Source organism: Ipomoea triloba, chromosome 11 (genome assembly GCF_003576645.1).
Source record: "Ipomoea triloba cultivar NCNSP0323 chromosome 11, ASM357664v1".
Lineage (NCBI taxonomy): Eukaryota > Viridiplantae > Streptophyta > Magnoliopsida > Solanales > Convolvulaceae > Ipomoea > Ipomoea triloba.
The window spans coordinates 14948363-14970358 of NC_044926.1; the positions used below are offsets into that span (position 1 = coordinate 14948363).

The window sequence follows — 21996 nt, forward strand, 5'->3', positions numbered from 1 at the left end:
AATCGCTAGCAATGTGTGCACGAGGTGGAACTCAACTTGTGACCCCGGCCGTTAAAGGATCACAATGGGATAAATTGACTTAAGTTGCGTATAGCTGATCGGTTCCAAGAAAGTCAATAGATATCTCTCACAAAAAGTCAAATATAGAACTATGTAATTACCAAGTTAACTATCCAATTAACCTGGCTGGGTCGCCCCTTGATTGACATATCTATATCATAGAAACCAACTTACCAAAAGCAAAAGTAAACTACAAGTTCAAGGATCCCAAGTCTAAATTTTGAAATAAGAGGGGATTAATTGTAGCAGGCCGGGACAAACAGCAGGGGGACAACTGAAATTATCCTAAATTGAATACGAAAATTAGGTATGTGAATAATGTGATAGCATGGTTAACAGCTATTCACATGCATGTACTGTTCTTTTTCACCTCCCAATTTTTATTTTTATTTTCAAATTAATCTTTTGGGTGGAATATGCCAGCAGCAATGTATTTTGGACTACTTGATTAGAAATTTCGACAGTTGGGTGCACTCCACTTTTTTCTTCACAAAAAATGAACTTTGCCTCAAGAATGTGACAAAATCATTACTGTAATGCAATTTGACCTCAAAGCAATTACAACTCCAACTTTATTTATTTATTTATTTATCTTAATATATGTCCAATGCGTGGGAGGACCCCAAGAAATTTCTTACAAGTGTACAAAGTAAATATAATTGCAAATCATACACATTTGTAAGTTGTGACTTGCTATAGTTATACATCTGATCTCAAAAAATATTATTCTCTCTCTTTTTTTTTTTTTTTTTTTTTGAAAATCTATTATCCTCTCTATTTCACTATAATTGGTATAATTAAAATTAACAAGAGTTGATTCAACTTTTTGACATTCAGTTTCTTATATTAATTAATTTAGGAATAGCAAAATAAATGTGTGTAGTTAAAAAATGTTATTATAGCTAGTTCACAACACTTTACTTGACATAGAAGGTTAATCGAATCAAAACAACACCTATAGTTATATTTGATTGAGCGCTTTATGTGAAAGTCAAATAGTATATATTAGGATTATTACTAGATTAATTTATTCAAACAAAAACTATATCAAAAGGTTAATCGAATAAAAAAAAAAACCAAACATACAATTTATGAGAAAATATGAAAAAGAAAACAAAAAATAGAGTAGTTTTGAAAATAAATGTTTTTTTAATCTCTTTTGTTCACTATTCATTTATCAAACTAAATCTTATTTTGACTTATTATTAATATTTTCAATTCATATATCTTTTAAATTTAACTTTTTTTTTATAGTAAATAATCTTTTAATTTATTTCTAAATAAAGTTTAACGCTAATACAGAGTACTAAATTAAAATTACAAAAAATGTTCACAAATAATTTGAATCAAGTTTTGTTAACTGAACTAGTAAAATAGGATAAAAGGAATAATAAATAAGATAAATAAAATTAGACAAAGAAAATATTGAGTATGTGGAAAATTTTCTATTATACATAGCTTTATTTTATTTTATTATTATTATGACAAAAAGTTTACAATTTTGATATTATATTTTTGGCTATCTAAACTTAAATGAAAAATTAAGATCAAGTACCATGCAGGTTCAATATGGTATACTTTCTAAATATGTGTTGAATATTTATTATCTCAAATGTAAAGAATAAATACAAGGTTAATAAGTTTTATTATAATGATAAAGAGTTAATTCCATTTTTTGTCATAGATTTATAGGTGACAATCCATTTTTAGTAATTTTTTATTAGAACATCCACTTTCCGTCTTAGTATTATTGTGGCATGACCAATTCTGGTCCTTTATCAACAAATTAGTGTAAATATCGCTAAATACAATGACATTTCAGTCTTCAATATGAATGTTTTCAAAAACATAAACATTAAAAATATAGGGATTCAACATACTTTGTATAAAAAAGATTGAAATATCTTTGTATTTAACGATATTTCAACAATTTTGTTGCTGGAGGACTAAAATTGGTCATGTCACAATAATACTAGGACCAAATGAGGATGTTCTAATAAAAAAGGACTAAAAGTAGATTGTCTATAGGATCAAAAATGGAATTAACTCTAATGATTCGATAAATGATAAATTTAACTTCAATTGCACTGAACACTAGTGATTATTTTTTTTTGCTCCCAACATTTGTGATTTTTTTTTCTTGCAATACAATTTTTTTTCTTGCAATCACATTGGGATGTTTGACAAATAACTGTTAGTTGATAGCTGTTAACAGATTGGGTTTGTAGGTTTAAGTGTTTAACTACGTGATAACATTAAGTAATTGTAGAAAGATCTTTGGTAAGACAAATTATTATGTGGACCATGGTCCACATATTACTGTCCACATAGTACTGTGTAGACCATAAAAAAGTACATTTTTAATATATTAAAAGTACATTATTTGTATGTTCAATGTGTGTTAAATGTACATTATACAAAATAACATACTTGATAGGGGTAAAATCCCAGTCTACGTGACCCGGCCTCCCGGGCTGTGTGCCTAGTTAGGGGTTAACGAGACCCTCCGAATCCTCTTCCCGATCTGACCAGGCCGGGCATCCTTGCGATCCGGGCTGCAGTCAGGGCCTTCGCAGGGGTTCGAACCAGAGACCCCGCGCCCGCGTGGCTATCCGCGGGCGCGTTGGACCGACAGAGTGACCGATGCATGTCCGCCATGCGTCCTACATGCCGCCAGACCGGAGGTTTTGCTAAAGCCACTATAAAAGGCGCATTTAATGCAGTAGGGAGGACTTTTGGCTATTTCTTCTAATATAGTAGCTAAAGAGATCGGGAAACTCTGACCCACTGTCACGTAGCTCGGTATCGCCTAGGGTATTCCTCCTTGTACCCGTCCCGTATAAATACAAGCATCTTGCTCCGTATTTTGTTATATCATTTTGGCGCCGTCCGTGGGGACCGAAGTACGATAAGCCGACCTCTGCTCTGCACGACTTCGATCTCCAACCATGTACCCTTACATGGACTATTTTGCCGCTGCCGACCCCGAGCAGGAGGCACCTTCAGATTTGCGTTCTCGCCTCAGCTCCCGAGGCGACCCAAACAATACAATTAACCCACCGCTGGCCGATCCCGTCAACGTCATCCACCCACCTCAGGCGTTCCCCATTCCGGTCGGCCCAGTACCTTATCAGTATCCAGCGTACCCGCTCGATCCGACCACCCAGTGGTGGGCCAACTCTCCCCGTCTCTACCCACAGCATTACGCCCCCCTTTCCCGTTTCAACCGGTGCCACCCGTTCAGCCACAGTTCTAGCCTCCAGTCCCTCATCCAGACACCGCAACGATTGAAGCTGCAGCTAGCCCCTCGCCCGCACTGAGGAGGGCTCAGGCCGAGAGACGACCGGCATCCTCCAGGTTACAAGAGCCGACCCCAGCACGACGCCCGACGCTTTCTCGCCTGAGTGCCTCGGGCTCCAGGCCACCTGCAGACCGGGAAAAGGTGCCGCGAGTCAGCGTTCTGGACAGAATAGACCCGCCGATGGAAAGAGGACGCAGATCGCTACACATGCCGACCGTGAGCGAAGCCGATTCGAGCGAGGCCAGTTCTTCGGACTCCCGTCACCGTAGGCACCGTGACCCAACCCGTTCATCTGCTCTCTCACGGGGAATACTCGACCAGGTCCGAGCTGAGTTTAACAAATGGAAGCGCGAGGAGGGAGGGGATCGAACCATCGACCGGGCGAGCAATCTGTTCCGTACACCCTTTACACAGGAGCTCATGAACGAGCCTTATCCGATCGACCTGCGCGGCCCCGGGGACAAAGAGTACGCAGGCAGGTCGGAAAATGATATAATAAAATACGGAGCAAGATGCTTGTATTTATACGGGACGGGTACAAAGAGGAATACCCTAGGCGAGACCGAGCTACGTGACATGGGTCAGAAGTTCCCGATCTCTTTAGCTACTATATTAGAAGAAATAGCCAAAAGTCCTCCCTACTGCATTAAAGGCGCCTTTTATAGTGGCTTCAGCAAAACCTCCGGTCTAGCGGCATGTAGGACGCGTGGCGGACATGCATCGGTCACTCTGTCGGTCCAATGCGCCCGCGGATAGCCACGCGGGCGCGGGGTCTCTGGTTCGAACCCCTGCGAAGGCCCTGACTGCAGCCCGGATCGCAAGGATGCTCGGCCTGGTCAGATCGGGAAGAGGATTCGGAGGGTCTCGTTAACCCCTAATTGGGCACACAGCCCGAGAGACCGGGTCACGTAGACCGGGATTTTACCCCTATCATCTAGCCCCCCAGCCCGGTCTTTTACGACGATCGGGAAGAAAAGTCCGGGCTGTTCAGACGGTCCCGGGTCGCGTCGTTCTCGTTCAACCGAAGAGCAAGGATGGGAGGTGACGTCAGCAGAAGTCGCCAGCCCTAATGCCCACGCGTCGCGCTCCCGTGGACCTCGGAACTTAGGCCTAGGCTAGGCCTAAGTCGTGGGGATCCGAACCGGCGGCCCCTGACCCAAAGATTCGTCGACCGCTTCGCCATGTCCAAGACTGTGAAGAAGCACTTCTCTCATCTAGAGAATGCCAAACAGTTGGACGGCGAACCGCTCTCTGTCTTTATCGAGCGATGGAACAAGGAAATGATGGAAATCGAGCCTGTTGACGACGTAACCGCCACCAACCTGCTATTGAACTCTCTGAGGGCGGGAAACCTATACCAGGATCTTGTACTCTGGCCACCGACCTGTTATGAAGACGCTGTGCGCAGAGTAGTGGCCCACGCTACTGCCACGGAGGCGAACTCGGCCAAGAGGTTGATGGAGATTGGGGGGCCGCGGAGGGATCAAAACTAGAGAGACCGCCGCCCGAATAACCCGCGACAAAAAGATAGTTTGATGGAAACCCGATCTATACCCCTCTGAACAGACCGGTTGCGGAAGTCCTACAGTTCGCCCAGAGTTGTCATTTGATCCAGCTGCCCGCCCCGGCGAGAGACGGCCCCGACAAGGACAAATATTGTGCGTATCACCGCAACCGAGGACATGACACCGAAGAGTACCACGTACTCAAAGGCTTGATCGAAGACTTGTTGCAAACCGGAGAGCTGGCTCAGTTCGCCGAGAAGAAGAAAAAAAAACCGGCGAGGGTGGAGAAAATATTTCAAAAAAGACAGGGATAAGAAAGACAAAGACCCCGACCTGGACAGGGAACCTCCGACAGCCGCTCAAAAGCAGGTCATTCACGTTATCTTCGGAGGCCCAAGTGGCGGGGACACAGGGGGAGAGCGCCGTAATTGGGCTAGAGACCTGCACGTTGGTCTAGTCGAGGATGCTGCCCCTGAAAAGAGGACGAATATAGAGCCCATCGTGTTCACCGACCGCGATCTGCCGAGCAGCCCCGACTGCTCGACCGAAGCGTTGGTAGTAACTATCGACATCAACGGCGTGGACGTCCAGAGAATGATGGTCGACACCAGATCCAGTGTGAATGTCATGTACTTGGAGGTCTTCCGAAAGCTCCAGTTGGATCGGTCCGAGCTGACTCCCATCCGGACCCCGCTCTCCGGTTTTACGGGCGCCATGATCCATCCTGAGGGTGTTGTTCGTTTACCCGTGGAAGTGGGAACGGTCCCGAGAGTGCTACGTGTAATGATGGAGTTCGTTGTTGTCGATATAGCATGTGTCCACAATGCCATCCTGGGCAGGCCGGGAATTTCTCAGCTCGGGGCGATCATATCAATGCCACACCTCTGCATGAAGTTCCAAACTCCAGAGGGTGTGGGCACTGTCCGAGGAGATCCCCAATCGGCCCGACGATGCTATGTCCGGGCAGTGCAGAAGCAAGACGCCAGCATGTCTCGGATTAACACCATCAGCAAGAAGAAGGAAGACGCTCGGTCTGAACAGCCCGAGCCCTCAGACGACGTGGAGCTAGTTGTCTTGACCGAGAACCGGCCTGACCAAGCGGTAAAGATCGGCGCGGCCTTGCCTGCAGAGCTAAAGACGTCGATTATTAGTGTCCTTAGGGAATATTCGGATATCTTTGCATGGGGACCGGAGGACATGCGGGGAATAGACCGCCGAACCATTTGTCACCGGTTGGCGGTCCGGCCAGGCTCACGGCCGATAAAGCAAAAGCAGCGACATCTCTCCTCCGACCGGCGAGAGTTTGTCAGAGAGGAGACTAGATCCTTGGTAGCGGCCGGACACATCAGGGAGGTCCAGTACCCTGAATGGTTGGCGAACGTGGTCCTGGTCCCCAAGCCTCTGGCTTGGAGGATGTGCGTAGACTATACCGACCTCAATAAGGCGTGCCCGCTGGACCCGTTCCCTTTCCCGAGCATTCACCAGATGGTCGACGAGACCGCGGGCGCCGAGCTCCTAAGTTTCATGGATGCTTTCAAGGGATACCACCAAGTGATGATGGCCGAAGAAGACGAGGCCAAAACAACATTCATCACTCCGGATGGTCTGTACTGCTACCGAGTTATGCCGTTCGGCCTCCGCAATGCTGGCGCTACCTATCAAAGAATGGTGAACGCCCTGTTTGGAGAGCTGATCGGCAAGACAATGGAGGCCTACATCGACGACATGCTGGTGAAAAGCAAGGACAAGCACGATCACGCGTCCGACTTGAGACGGAGCTTCGAGATCATGAGACGTAACCAGCTGAGACTCAACCCGACCAAATGTACTTTCGCTGTCCAGACCGGGAAGTTCCTCGGGTTTATGATGACGAGGAGAGGAATCGAGCCGAACCCCGCGAAGGTGAAAGCGATTATGGACATGAGGCCGCCGGCCACGGTTCGGGAAGTTCAACAGCTGACTGGTTGGTTGGCTGCCCTGAGCCGTTTTCTCTCGAAACTTGCTGAGCGGGCCCACCCGTTATTCCAGACACTAAAGAAGACATCCGCCTTCGCGTGGACTGACGATTGCCAAAAGGCTTTCGAGAGCTTGAAGGAATATTTGGCCTCGCCGATAGTGTTGTCCAACCCGGAGCCCGGTGAAGAATTACAGATCTGTCTCTCCGCGTCCGATCGCGCAATCAGTGCAGTGCTTTGCCGAACCGACCCTGAAGGGATACAGCGCCCGGTCTATTAGATCAGCCACGCGCTCCAAGGTCCCGAATTACGATACTCTCGGCTGGAAAAGGTCGTGTTTGCATTATACACGACTGCGAAGAAGCTCACGCCCTACTTTCAAGGTCGAGTAATCCGAGTGCTGACCGACCAGCCGATGGGCGCTATCCTTCGAACGACTACACCCTCCGGTCGGCTAGTTAAGTAGGCGATGATGTTAACCCAGTTCGCGATCGAATACACGCCCAGACCGGCCATTAAAGGACAAGACTTAGTAGATTTCGTTGTGGAATGTTCGGCACGGGACAGTAGCACCTCGCCGACCGCTGACCCCGCCCCGGCAAAGTGGGAAATCGCGACTGACGGGTCGAGCTGCAAGCAGGGTGCTGGTGCTAGTATAGTTCTCACCAGCCCGGAGGGCTTCAAAGTCTATTACGCCCTGTCGCTCGCCTTCTCACCGACCAACAACGAAGCGAAGTATGAGGCCTTCATAGCTGGCTTGTGTCACGCCCGCTCTCTGGGGGCTCGACATGTGAGGATTCGGACCGACTCAGCCCTGGTGGTCGGACAGGTCACCGGTGCCTTCGAGGCAAAGGGAGAACGACTAGCCCGGTACCGCGACCACGCCCTATCCGTTATTGGATCGTTTGATGCGTGCATCGCCGAGCATATCCTGCGGGCTGAGAATGCAGACGCAGACATGTTACCCCGGTTATCGCACGAGGCCCCGGAATATATATCCAAGGTTGCCCGGGTGGAAGAGCTGACGACCGCGTGTATTGATGTGTTGCCCGTGGCCCCGTTTGATGCAGGGACGGATGAGTAGATCTCTGACCTTCGGTCATACTTAGAAACCGGAACCTTACCGGAGAACGAGTAGAGGGCCAGGAAAGTGAAGCTACGCGCCCCCCGGTTCCAGATAGTCGACAACCGCCTTTACCGACGGTCTTATGGGGGGTCGTTGATGAGATGTTTGTCCCGGTTTGAGGCTGAACTTGTGATGACCGAGCTGCACTCTGGACTTTGCTCCGTTCATCAAGGGGGCCGGGCCTTGGCAAGAAGAATAATGCTGATCGGCTACTATTGGCCATCGATCCAGTTAGACTACGAGGCGCTGGCAAAGTCGTGGGAATCGTGCCAACTGTACGCCCGAGTCCCGGGTAGACCAGCCACCTTTTACCATTCGGTTAGTACGGCAATACCGTTCGCTAAATGGGGAGTGGACATCTTGGGACCCTTCCCGTAGTTGATCGGTCGACGTCGCTTCATCATCGTCGCTGTTGATTACTTCTCGAAGTGGATCGAAGCCGAACCGTTGGCGACGATCACTTCTCAGCAATGCGCCCGGTTCGTATGGCGAAACGTGATCTCCCGCTTTGGGGTTCCAGTTCAGTTGGTGACTGACAACGGAAAGCAGTTCGAGAGCGAATATTTCCAGAACTTCCTAGCGACTGTCGGCACCAGATCGGTCCGGTTTTCCGTAGCGTACCCTCAAGGGAACGGCCAGGTTGAGAATGCAAACCGGACCATTTTGGAGGGGCTCAAGAAGAAGTTGCATTCGGCCGGACGAAGCTGGGCGGACGAGCTCCCATATATCTTGTGCTCGTACCGGACTACACCCCGTGAAGCCACGAAGGAAACACCTTTTGCATTAGTCTACGGTGCTGAAGCCCGTCTGCCAGTGGAGGTATGGGTACCGACCTCCCGAGAGCGTGTTTACGATGAGAACGACAATGACTCCCTGATGATCACCGAGCTGGATTCCTTAGAAGAAAGGAGAGACGCCGCGGCCCGGAGGGTCGAGGAGTACCAGAAGAAATTGAAAGCATACCGCGACCCTAAGGCGCGCCCCCGATACTTTCAGGTCGGGGATTACGTGCTGCGAGAAAGAAAGGCTAGTAAGCCGCTCGAGGGCGGGAAGCTAGCTCAGAGTTGGGAAGGGCCATACGTCGTTTCGGCAATCGTGAGACCGGGCACTTACCGGCTCAAAACCACCTCCGTCAAGCCGGTTGACCGTATTTGGAACTCCCAGCACTTAGTCCATTTTTATCAGTAGATTGTAATAGGATCGGGAGCCTGCGCGCCCCGATTTACTTTGGCCTTGCATAGCCGATTTGATAGACCCTTCGGGGTCGTTCTGTTTGTAATGTAAAACCGACCGGTTAGGCCGGGTTTTCCTTTTATGTTTTGCTTTAATGGTGAGAGCAAGGTGCTCACCCCGGGAGTAAGGTGCCCGGTTACCGGTCTTCGGACCTTAATGGTGAGAGCAAGGTGCTCACCCCGGGAGTAAGGTGCCCGGTTACCGGTCTTCGGACCTTAATGGTGAGAGCAAGGTGCTCACCCCGGGAGTAAGGTGCCCGGTTACCGGTCTTCGGACCTTAATGGTGAGAGCAAGGTGCTCACCCCGGGAGTAAGGTGCCCGGTTACCGGTCTTCGGACCTTAATGGTGAGAGCAAGGTGCTCACCCCGGGAGTAAGGTGCCCGGTTACCGGTCTTCGGACCTTAATGGTGAGAGCAAGGTGCTCACCCCGGGAGTAAGGTGCCCGGTTACCGGTCTTCGGACCTTAATGGTGAGAGCAAGGTGCTCACCCCGGGAGTAAGGTGCCCGGTTACCGGTCTTCGGACCTTAATGGTGAGAGCAAGGTGCTCACCCCGGGAGTAAGGTGCCCGGTTACCGGTCTTCGGACCTTAATGGTGAGAGCAAGGTGCTCACCCCGGGAGTAAGGTGCCCGGTTACCGGTCTTCGGACCTTAATGGTGAGAGCAAGGTGCTCACCCCGGGAGTAAGGTGCCCGGTTACCGGTCTTCGGACCTTAATGGTGAGAGCAAGGTGCTCACCCCGGGAGTAAGGTGCCCGGTTACCGGTCTTCGGACCTTAATGGTGAGAGCAAGGTGCTCACCCCGGGAGTAAGGTGCCCGGTTACCGGTCTTCGGACCTTAATGGTGAGAGCAAGGTGCTCACCCCGGGAGTAAGGTGCCCGGTTACCGGTCTTCGGACCTTAATGGTGAGAGCAAGGTGCTCACCCCGGGAGTAAGGTGCCCGGTTACCGGTCTTCGGACCTTAATGGTGAGAGCAAGGTGCTCACCCCGGGAGTAAGGTGCCCGGTTACCGGTCTTCGGACCTTAATGGTGAGAGCAAGGTGCTCACCCCGGGAGTAAGGTGCCTGGTTACCGGTCTTCGGACCTTAATGGTGAGAGCAAGGTGCTCACCCCGGGAGTAAGGTGCCTGGTTACCGGTCTACGGACCTTAACTGATACGCGTAAAACTAAATAACGCAAAGAAAATGAAAGTAAATACGCACGGAGAATCGAAAAGTTTTTATTAATCGGCTCAAAGGCTGCCAAAATAAAGTAGTGCCCGGCACAACGAGGCCGGGCTCTCGATTCGCGTCACCTAATCTACTTCGCCTCGGCCGACGGCTCAGCTCTGGGCTCCGCGTCGCCCTCCGCCGTTGGTCCAGCACTTGGGGCCGCCACGGACTCCGCCGTTGGTCCAGCGGTCGCCGCGGCCTCCGCCGATGGTCCAGCAGAAACCCCAACAACGGGGACCGGTAGGGTACGCCCGTCCGGAACCTTAGAGAATGGCGTCGGGCCGGGATCGGGCACCTCCTCTGGGAGAATGGCCAGGATCTTAGGAAGGTCGTCGTCGTCGATCGCAACCTCCAGCGCAGTCCTGACGTCGTTCTGCATGGCCCTCCAGCCGCTGTTGAACGCCCACGACCCAAACTCGTACATCAGGTCCTCCCCGATCGGGGTCCGCGAAATGGCTGCGAGGACGGCTTCCCCAGTCTCTTGCCCTCGGCAGATGTGCCGGGCGAGCAAGACGGGGTCGGTAAGGATCTTTTCCCCGAGCTCCGCCTGTTCCAGGATCCGTCTCCCAGTCTCCTCGGCCGTTCCAGGATCTGCTGCTATCTCTTTGCGAGGGACTTCTTAAGCGGCGCCACCTCCCGACGGTGGATCTCGTCCCCGTCCTTTGCTCGGGCAAACAGGTCGGTGACCGAGTGCGCCATCTGCAAAACCCCCGGTAAGAGAGGCTGTAACCAGCAACAAAGCATATTAAATTTAGTTCGCAGTACCTGGATAAGATCGCAGGCGATGCGTTCCCCGACTAGAGCGGTCGACCACCCGCTCGTTTTCTTCGGAGGAGGGGCCGCGGCGCAAATCCTCGATAGCAGAGCCGCAGGAGGCTCATCCACGTGCTTCATCAGCACGTCGATCACCGGCGTCGTAGACCCGGACCCGTCACGGCGAGGGCGCTTCACCGTCGCGACCTCCTCGACCTCTACGAGCTCTTTTTCCTTCCCGCGCTTGGCAGCCCGGGCCGCGTCTTGCTCGCCGCTCAAACCGGCGGGGCGCGTGGTGGCCAACGACAGGCCAGTAGGGACCGGCGCTTCGGCGTTGGGATCCGCAGGTCTCGAGGGCTCGGCCTTCTTGGACCCTAGGCTGATTTTCGTGGCCGGCGCGGGCGGGCGGGCTGAGACTGGAAAGCTCCTCATGGTGCCTGAAGAATAAAAAACGAGGTTAGAATCCCGACCTCCAAACAACCGACCTCAGATCGGCAACCCTTACGAACCTCGTGAACCGGCCTCCGGAAGGGGAGGTCCGACGGCGACTGTCACCACCGCCCTCTTGGGCGTGTACTTCTCCGCTAGGTCATATCTGGGGGGCTCGAGGTTCGCCTCCTGGTATTCCTCGGGTGACTGGAAGATCTCGTACTCGTACTCCTCGGCCGAGATTTTTACGGCCGCATCGTTCAGAGCCCAGCTTTGCCTGGGTCGCTTGTGCTCCGTCATGAGGACCGGCCACTCTCTATCGACCGGGAGAGGCCATGGGTATTTGACCGACAGGATCCGGTCCTTCCAGCCTCTGTTGTTCTCGGGCAGATGTAGAATCTTGCAGAAGTGCTCGCGAGACTGTATGCACAAGACACCGCTCCCGTGTTTCACCGATAAAGGCCGGACCGAAAAAAGGTACCGGAAAAGCTCCAAAGTCGCAGGGAGACCGTGACGACCGCATATTTGCGGAAAACACGCTAGGGTACGGTGGGCGTTGGGGGCGATCTGCTCGGGCAGAACCCCGTAATACTTCATGAAACCCAATAGGAAGGGATAGAACAGGAAGGTTAACGGGGCCTTGATGGAGTCCAGGTGCATCCCGAGCCAGTCCCCGGTCGTCCGATCGATAACGCTCCCCAACGACAGTTTGGTCTCAAATTTAACGACCCCGGTTAGTAGGGCCGAGATCTCTTCGATCTCCCCGCGGGTGAGGAGGCTGGTATGTTGCCGCAGGCCGCTGTTTTCCAAGCGGATCCTGCTGGCGGTCATAGGAGGTGCAGAATCGACCGGCAAACCGGCGAACCAATCCCTACCATGTGGGGTAGGGACGGGCTTCCGTCGACCCGAAGGCCCTGCTTCTGTGGCGAGGGGCTCTACGGCGGGCCGGGAATCTGCTTCATCATTCCCGGGACCCGGTTGATTACGAGGCCGGGCTAAACCCTCGTTCTCCCCGGAGTAAGTGTCTATGGCGTTAATCACGGAGTCGTAGGTCGAGACTGTGAATGATCCGACCTCGACCGAGCCGCCGTAGCTGTGAATGGATAGGTTCTGGCTATCCGATCCGCTCATGGCTGTACCTAGCAAGAATAGGGAAGTGTCTTACTAAGGGCAGCCCGGGACCCGAAATCATAAACCAAAGGTAGCTACGAAAGTGAGCGAGGAAAATACCTGTTCAAGGAAGCGTGAATACGTAATATAGTTGGCAGGGGTGAGCACGGGAAACTTCGATAGCTCGGGAAGCTCTGAGTTGAACCGTTTTTCGTGAAAGTCGGAAAGGGCGTTCGAGTCCCATTTTTATAGAGGGGAGAGCAAGGGGCCGCCGGTTCGGATCCCCACGACTTAGGCCTAGCCTAGGCCCAAGTTCCGAGGTCCACGGGAGCGCGACTCGTGGGCATTAGGGCTGACGACTTCTGCTGACGTCACCTCCCATCCTTGCTCTTCGGTTGAACGAGAACGACGCGACCCGGGACCGTCTGAACAGCCCGGACTTTTCTTCCCGATGGTCGTAAAAGACCGGGCTGGGGGGCTAGATGATAGGGGTAAAATCCCGGTCTACGTGACCCGGCCTCCCGGGCTGTGTGCCCAGTTAGGGGTTAACGAGACCCTCCGAATCCTCTTCCCGATCTGACCAGGCCGGGCATCCTTGCGATCCGAGCTGCAGTCAGGGCCTTCGCAGGGGTTCGAACCAGAGACCCCGCGCCCGCGTGGCTATCCGCGGGCGCGTTGGACCGACAGAGTGACCGATGCATGTCCGCCACGCGTCCTACATGCCGCCAGACCGGAGGTTTTGCTGAAGCCACTATAAAAGGCGCATTTAATGCAGTAGGGAGGACTTTTGGCTATTTCTTCTAATATAGTAGCTAAAGAGATCAGGAACCTCTGACCCACTGTCACGTAGCTCGGTCTCGCCTAGGGTATTCCTCCTTGTACCCGTCCCGTATAAATACAAGCATCTTGCTCCGTATTTTATTATATCAATACTTTTAGTACTCAAATAATGTACTTTCTCTAAATATACGGTACATTTTTAATATACTAAAGATATATTATTTGTGTACTGAATATACATTTTTGATAGTGTATAAAATAATTTACTTTCAGTACATAAATAATGTACTTTATGTACACAAATAAGGTACTATTTATTTGTAGTCCACACAGCTGTGTGCACAACAAACTATGATCCACATAATAATGATTGGTTTGGTATATTAGTAGTTAGTTGATAGTTGATTAATTATAATTTATTTTATCAAAAAGTTGATCTAAAAAGTTGCTTTTAAGTAGTTTTTTTTTTTTTTTGAATTTTAGCGATTTGCAACAATAAACTGTTATAAAAAGTTGATTAACCAAACACTAATATTGGTTGTTTAACCGAAGAAAACAACTAATAGTGATTAAACAAGCTAAAATTAACTAATAAACTAATTATGTTACCAAACATGACCGTTGTGCGTGTAAAATTTGACTCTTTTACGAACTACCGAAAACTGTTAAGTTAATTTTCCAAACACATATTTAAGTATGCATCTAGTGTTATATTTAATAATAAATACATTAATTAGTTCTTGAAAATTTATTTTATATTTATATCAATGGGGAACTGGGAAGCTCTAGCATGCCATACAACTACATATCCACTACCACTGGCTAGCATATATATATATATATATATATATATATATATATATAATTTAAAAAAATAAAAATTTATGGTTTGGCGGTGGTCCAACTCAAATGGCAGTTAATGAATCATGAATTTGTCTCCTTGTGGTCTAGTGACACCCAGTTTACACTCCCACGTAGAGGGGAGTGTGTTCAAGCCTCAGTGGAAGCAACTGTTAACACTTTGTGCTTCAGTAGGTTCAGGAAGTAGCTATGAACAGATACTACATTGTAACAGGATCAGTAGTACTAAAAAAAGAAAAACAACAACAACAATAATTCTACTGACTCGGTTACAGTGTAGTATCTGTTCATAGCTACTTTCTCAACCTACTGAAGCACAAAGAGTCAATAGATGCCCCCACTGAGGCTCGAACCCACTCCCTTCCATATGGGAGTCCTATTCAAGCTAAAATTTATTTTTGCTATATGGAGGCTGATAAGGAAAGTTGTTCCACTTAATTAGATTCTTAATTGAACGGTGTCGTTGCACATTTTCTTTTTTTCATTGATTATTTTATGTCATCTTTATTTATTATTTTTTCTTTATCTTTCCCTTTTCCTTTTGTTTATGGATCATGTGTGAAACTGTCTTACGGATTCTAATCTGTAAGACGGGTCATGTCGGGTCAAGTCAATATGATACATATAATACCTATTCTGAAAAATGTAATACTAATCATGAATAAAATGTTTGTTACTTATAAGGAAAAATGTAATACTTTTCATTAAAAAAAATGTAATAGTTTTACATCAAGATATGAAAATATTATATTTTTCATTAAAATATTACAACTTACATAGTAAAAGTTAGTATAATGTTAGTGCTGATTTGAAACTCCTATATGAAAGATCGTCATCATATCATAAAGTGATGAATTAAACCACCTAAATTAGCAATTTAGAAGCAAGAAAAAAGTGGGAAGAAGATGGAGGCTTCCACCCCTATCATATATATGCGCTTTTTGGATATAAAGAAGCCATTAATCAAGACTGAAACATTCTTACTCATTAATTTAATTGGACATTAAAATTTAAAAAAAAAATCATTATTAGTCTCACAGCTATTGTGTTATTGTTGTATTTCGTTTTTAACTTTTAATTTAATCATGTTTAGGGGTACAACTTTATTAACATCTATTACAATTTTCATCCAATTAACTTTAATTTCTAGGACTACTTGGTTCACAATTTCAATCTCCTATTCCTTCTTTAAAATACGTTCATAGACAACATAATATAAAAAAATAAGCTGGTCAATTTTTTTTTATTTATTTAAAAATACCTATCAGATTATTGCGCGTTTATTATATCTTTTATGAAATTTTTTCAATAAGAATAGGAGACTAAAATTGTAAAATGACAAAACTATCATAAACATTAACATTATTTTAATGAAAATTGTAAAAGATCATTAAATGTGACACTGCTAATAATTTTTTGAGGCTAAATATGATAAAATTAAAAATTATAAACTAAATATGATAATATCACAATAACTGTAGGATTAAAAGTAAAATTTTCTTTTAAAATTTTGTTAAAGCTAGCATATTGGGCATAAACTTAGAAAATCTTAATTTTTTTTAATTAATTAAGAAATGATCCAGTATTTTTCTAAATTTTTTATTAAGAAATAATGTGAAAACATTTATAAATGAGTTTTATTGAATTTAAAATGGGAAATTCTATTTGTACCACCCTAAATTCTATTTACACCACCCTTTAATAGGTTTGTTAGCTTTATAGGTGGTGTAAAAAGAACAATTTGCTATTTGCATCACATTCATTAAAGTTAGTCAAACATTATGTTTTTATTTAAAATATATATTATTTATTATGTATTTTTATTTCAAATTCTGATAGTATAATAATTTTGTCTATAGTATTTTTTAATTATTTATTTAAAATATTTATTATTTATTACTCCGTATTTATTTTTATTTCAAATTGTGATACTATAATAACTTTGTCTATAATATTTTTTTTTGATTTTCTGTAGTATCTAACGTTTAATAAATTTTAATGATAAAATTAATTTTTTTTGTTATTCTAATATTTTTTATAACTGAAATTTTTTGTATGCATTATTTTACCTTATTATAAAATATAATACATTAATTTTGAATCGCTAAAAAACCTGTAAAAACACATTAACATCACAATAAAATAAAATAAAAACGAAGAAAATTTCATTCCATTTCAATCCAATATAACATTCTCATGAGTACAATTAGAGCGTACATGCTCGTTGTAACTATTGATCTGATTCACATATGGAGTAATCTATGCATATGCACAATCATATTTAAAATAAGCCCATTTTGGACCAATAGTGCGGTAGACATTGGGTACCCTCTTGTCAATGTTACCTTAATATAATGATTATTATTGATGTAACCAAGGGCAATTACTACATGCTCGTACCAAGGTGGTGGGCTAGATCGGAGCGGTAAATATGTCATACTGCCGGTCATACTCAAAACATGTAGTATCACATTATATCTGGAAGCAATTAGTACACTCATCTCCCGCATAGTCATCCAGTGCTCAATTGGTGCACACGATCTAATAATTAAAAAAAAATTTAAAGAGTTATTGAAGTTATACCATCGTCCAACCATATTGGTATATTCCATCTTGTGAGACTCTAGTTCTTCCATTAAATTAGATCGAATTTTGAACTATTGGTCATCCCGAAAACCAAGACAGATATATCTACCGCTCGAAATTCACAATTTCTGTCAGATTTCACATCTTGCACTTGTATGATGAAAGGATGAAATATAACCGGAAGTTGATGAATATATGGATGTAAAAAATGTCTATCACCTGAAGTTGATACAACTGAACAACTATTTCGAGCTGGTTCTTGAAACTTAAAAGCATTTGGCTCAACAAATCTTGATGCAGCTGAACAACTATGTCTACTAGGATCTTGAATGGGCATAGTTGGACCAGCTTGAGTTTTTTTGAGAGATTTGTTCTTTGAAGTGGGATGCCCACGAATATTTATTTGCACGGCTGACTCACGGATCAAAGTTGTAAATGGCGCAATCATTTCCCTCAACTTTGTCAATATATTGAATTTACCAGTTCTTGAACTGATCCTTAAATATATGAAACTCATGCTCAAAACTAAAATCCTGATTGTTTAGAGAGGTGGAAGGTGATAAGTCGAGCTTTCTCCAAAATATATCAATCAAATCAAGTGGGATATGCCAAAGACCTTGTGGTCAAGTGGCATCCGATTTACACCCCCACATGGAAGGGAGTGGTTTGAGACTTAGTGGAGGCAACTGTTGACTCTTTGTGCTACAGTAGGTTGAACAGATACTACATTGTAACAGATCAGAGTCATATGAGTCTAGTTAGTAATAATCCCACAAATATCAATCTTGACTAAGAAATTTAATTACACAAAAGATTAGGTATTAGAATTAATTTTTTTTTTAAAAAAGTATTCGAATTAGGGAGGGATGCCGTCGCTGTATATGGAACGGTCTTGATTCTTTCATTGGAAAAGATGCATGGTTACCGGATGATAATACCCCGTTTGTTCAGACTGTGCTTCATGAGTCTATTTATAATGCTCCGGTCGCCTCGCTAATGACTACTCAAGGTATGAATTGGGACAGGGTTTGTGTTAATGATATTTTTAATCCCCGTGATGCTTCTTTAATTCTGAATATTCCTATTAGCACTCGCAAACCACCTGATAGGTGGACTTGGCATTGGGAACCGAAAGGGGATTACTCTGTTAAATCCTGTTATCATCGTCTCTCGGCTTCTATTACGGATGATTGGCCTTGGAGTAAAATATGGGCGCTGCATGTACCTCCCAAGGTTAAAACCTTCTGCTGGCAGTTGGCCTCTGTTTTTCTCCCTACTCGTGATGTACTTTTGGCCCGTCATGTTCATTGTGCTATTACTTGTCATATGTGTAGGGTCGAGGAAGAAAGTGTTTGTCACTTGTTTGGCTCCTGTAGGGAGGTAAAGAAGCTATGGACGAGGGTGGGGGTGTTGCCAGGTAATGTGCCATGTGATAATATTTCTGATTGGTTTTTTGAGTGCATTAAAAGGTTAACAGATGACAAGCTGGATGGGTTTGTGATGACCTGTTGGGGGATTTGGTGTAGTAGAAATGAGAGTATATGGAAGGGGCTCCCTTTTAATCTGAATTTGTTCTTACAGTGTGCTGCCTCTCTATTGCAAAATTGGCGAGCAGCAAATCAGACACAACCTACGGAAATTGCATGCAGACATCCGGTTAGATGGATACCGCCAGAATGCGGAAGACTGAAGTTAAATACGGATGTGGCAATCATGCGTGATCGCAATATTATGGGACTGGGTTGGGTTTTGCGTGGTGAAGACGGCAGGTTCCTTGCAGCGAAGAATGTGTGTAAGTCCGGTTCGTTCGGGGTGAAAGAGGCTGAGGCTATAAGCATGCGGGAAGCTCTCAGTTGGCTGAAGGATACTGGCATGGGAAGTGTTGACGTGGAGACAGATTCACAACTTTTATTTAGTGCTTTATCTTGTTTTTCCTCTTCTTTCTATTCTGTTTTTGGTTTGATTGTGGATGATGTTAAAGAGTTGGCATCTTTGATTGATGATGTCAAATTCGGGTTCGTTAAGCGATCTGCGAATCAGGTTGCCCACTTTGTTGCTAGGGCGGTCGGTTCTGAGTCAGGTTGCGGGGAGTGGTTTGATACACCTCCCCATTTCCTTGTTGAGCATCTTGATTATGATTTAATGAATTAAGCTTTCTTCTTCAAAAAAAATTTAAAAATAAAAGCATTACAAAAAACAAAAACAAAACAACCCCTCGCCGTCCAATACTTAATTTTTTGTGTAATTAAATTACATTTGATCATGATGGTATAAATAATCATATTTAAATCATATCTTAATTGTCATTTACACCCCTGTGAAAGTGCTAAAAATTTTCACTTTTTAGAATTCTAAAGTTATTTAGCCCAAGATGATACAAGTAGCAACCCCATTTTAAATATATATTTGAAACGAGGAAACATTACTCGCATGGAGAAATTCATGACTCGCGCGCCCTTTTGAAATATAGGTGGGTGTAAACTCTTTCAGAATCACAGCATCAATCTCCCCAATATTCCCTCACATTTCCGGCAAGGCGGTGACTTTATTGCCTTTTGCTTACTTCCGTATAGACAAATCACAAACCCCGGATTCTTCTCATCTTCTCCATACAAACTGAATGTATAGTAATCGGGGTGGATTATTTTAATACGAAATGCAACGTGGAAAATCTATATATGAAATAATTAAACTCACCATAAATTGATAATGAGTAACCCTTAATATTCACCTCATTACATAGTAATATGTGATTAATTTGTTTGGCTTGTTTGGAGCAGCAGTAGCAATTGATTAAATGTAACAACATCAGTAAAGTTATAAGAATTAATATGGTTAAGCTAAAGGTTGATGATTAAATGTGACAATGCCATAATATTCATGAAATTAGAAGTAAAATTTTCTGTACTGTAAATTATCCACTTCAAAATTTGAGTACATGCACTTCAATTTAGATACAAAATATTGTGAAAAAATTACGATGATGTGAATAAAAATACCTTCTAAAAAAGTTATACTTGTAATTGGTACTACTTATGGAATTCAATTTCTCAAATTACAAACCCTGTTGCTTTATATTTTTAATAGATAAATATATTTTTATGCATATATAATATTATAAAAAGATTTCCAAAATAAATTTATGATTATTGCAAATTTTAATCACTTAGGTCAAACAAGAATTCCCACCTCACAATGTATATAGGAATTTTTCACCTTATTATGAATTATAAGTGATGTTACATTCTTCTCATAATTAATATCTTTTTACATGACAATATATAATTGATTTTTTCTTAATGAATAAATAGATTTATTTTTAATTTATGATTGGTCGGTCAATTCATAATAATTAATTAGTAAAAAAACATCTTTATTATCACATAAAAAATATATATTAAGACTTCATTAAGAAAGGGATTTCAGAAATTCTTGTGAACTTAATCTGGTAAAAGAAATTATAATCCCAATACTTCTGATGAGAACTGTAAATTGTATAGACAGAACTTTAATTTATTACAAGAGTACATGCATAGGGATATATATACAAGGGGAATCATAGGAAGACTATGATAAGTAGTCATACTCTGACTCAAATACATAGGGTCCTAATACTCCCCCTTAAGCACATGGTATGCTAGTAACCTGTAGCTTGTCTCTAAGAAAAGAGAATCTAAGACTAAGTAAAGCTTTTGTAAATATGTCAGCAAGTTGATCTTTTGTTGAAATAAAATTTATTTGAATTTCCCAATTAGCAACTCTATCTCTGATGAAATGATAGTCAATTTCCACATGCTTGGTTCTTGCATGAAAGATAGGATTTGCACACATGGACATAGCACCAAGATTATCACACCAAAGTTTGGGAACTGAGATACCGGACACATTGATCTCTTTTAGTAAAGATAAAACCCAAATTACCTCAACACAGACATATGCTAGAGCCTTATATTCAGCTTAAGTGGAGGACCTGGCAACAGTTCTTTGTTTCTTGCAGACCCAAGACACAAGGTTTGACCCAAAGAACACATCATAGCCGCGCCACTAGTAGATTTTTGATCTTGGGGACAACTATCCCAATCAGAATCAGAGAAGGCGTGAATTTCTCTTGATGATGACTTTCTTATATGCAAACCAAAGTTAACTGTTCCTTTAACATACCTTAAGACTCTTTTTAGTTGCTCCCAATCTGAGGTTGTAGGGGCATGAATGTATTGACATAACTGATTTACTACAAAGGATAAATCTGGATGAGTGATAGTCAGATACTGTAGCGCTCCTGCCAGACTTCTATATTGAGTAGGGTTCTCATATAGATCTGTGCAGAAAGAGATAGAGTTTGAAGTAAGAATAGGAGTAGATAAAGCGTTGCATTCTGCCATGCCAGCCCTTTTTAGAATATCATTCATGTATCTTTGTTGAGATAACAATATACCATCAACACATTTAATTGTCTCAATACCAAGAAAGAAACCAGGTTCACCAAGATCCCTAATCTTAAATGCAACAGATAATTTGGATAGCAAACTAGTTATAAGATCAAGATCACTCCCCATGACAAGTATATCATCCACATAAACCAAGAGGTACACATAAGCAGAATCTTGAGAGAAATAAAATAGAGACACATCAATTTTTTATGCTTGAAAACCAACAGAGAGCAAAAATGAGTGCAAACGATTAAACCATGCTCTAGAAGCCTGCTTTAAGCCATATAAAGATCTTTTAAGTAGGCAAACATGATCTGGATACTGAGCATCAATATAACTAGGTGGTTGCTTCATGTAGACAGTTTCAGACATATTACCATTTAGAAATCATTATGAACATCAAGCTGTCTAGTCACCCAACCAGAGGATATAACTAAGGAGAAAGCAATCTGACAGTAGTAGGTTTTACCACAGGACTAAAAGTATCAAAGAAATCTTGACCAGGCACCTAATTAAAACCTTTTGCTACTAACCTTGCTTTGTGTCTTTCAATGGAGCCATCAGCCTTTCGTTTGGTATGAAAGACCCACTTACACCCAATGATGTTCATATTTGTCTTGGAAGGTATAAGAGACCATGTTTGATTCTATAGAAGAGC

General features: G+C 44.3%; 1 protein-coding gene across 1 annotated transcript; it reads right to left on the minus strand.

Annotated features, from left to right (window-relative positions):
- Positions 1-20846: 20846 nt before the first annotated feature.
- On the minus strand, positions 20847-21710 carry LOC115995974 (uncharacterized mitochondrial protein AtMg00810-like). The gene is made up of 2 exons (XM_031235118.1): positions 21560-21710; positions 20847-21511 (listed from the first exon to the last, which is right to left on the minus strand). Exons 1-2 carry the CDS (start codon positions 21708-21710, stop codon positions 20847-20849), a joined length of 816 nt encoding a protein of 271 aa, XP_031090978.1.
- Between the last annotated feature and the right edge of the window lie 286 nt (positions 21711-21996).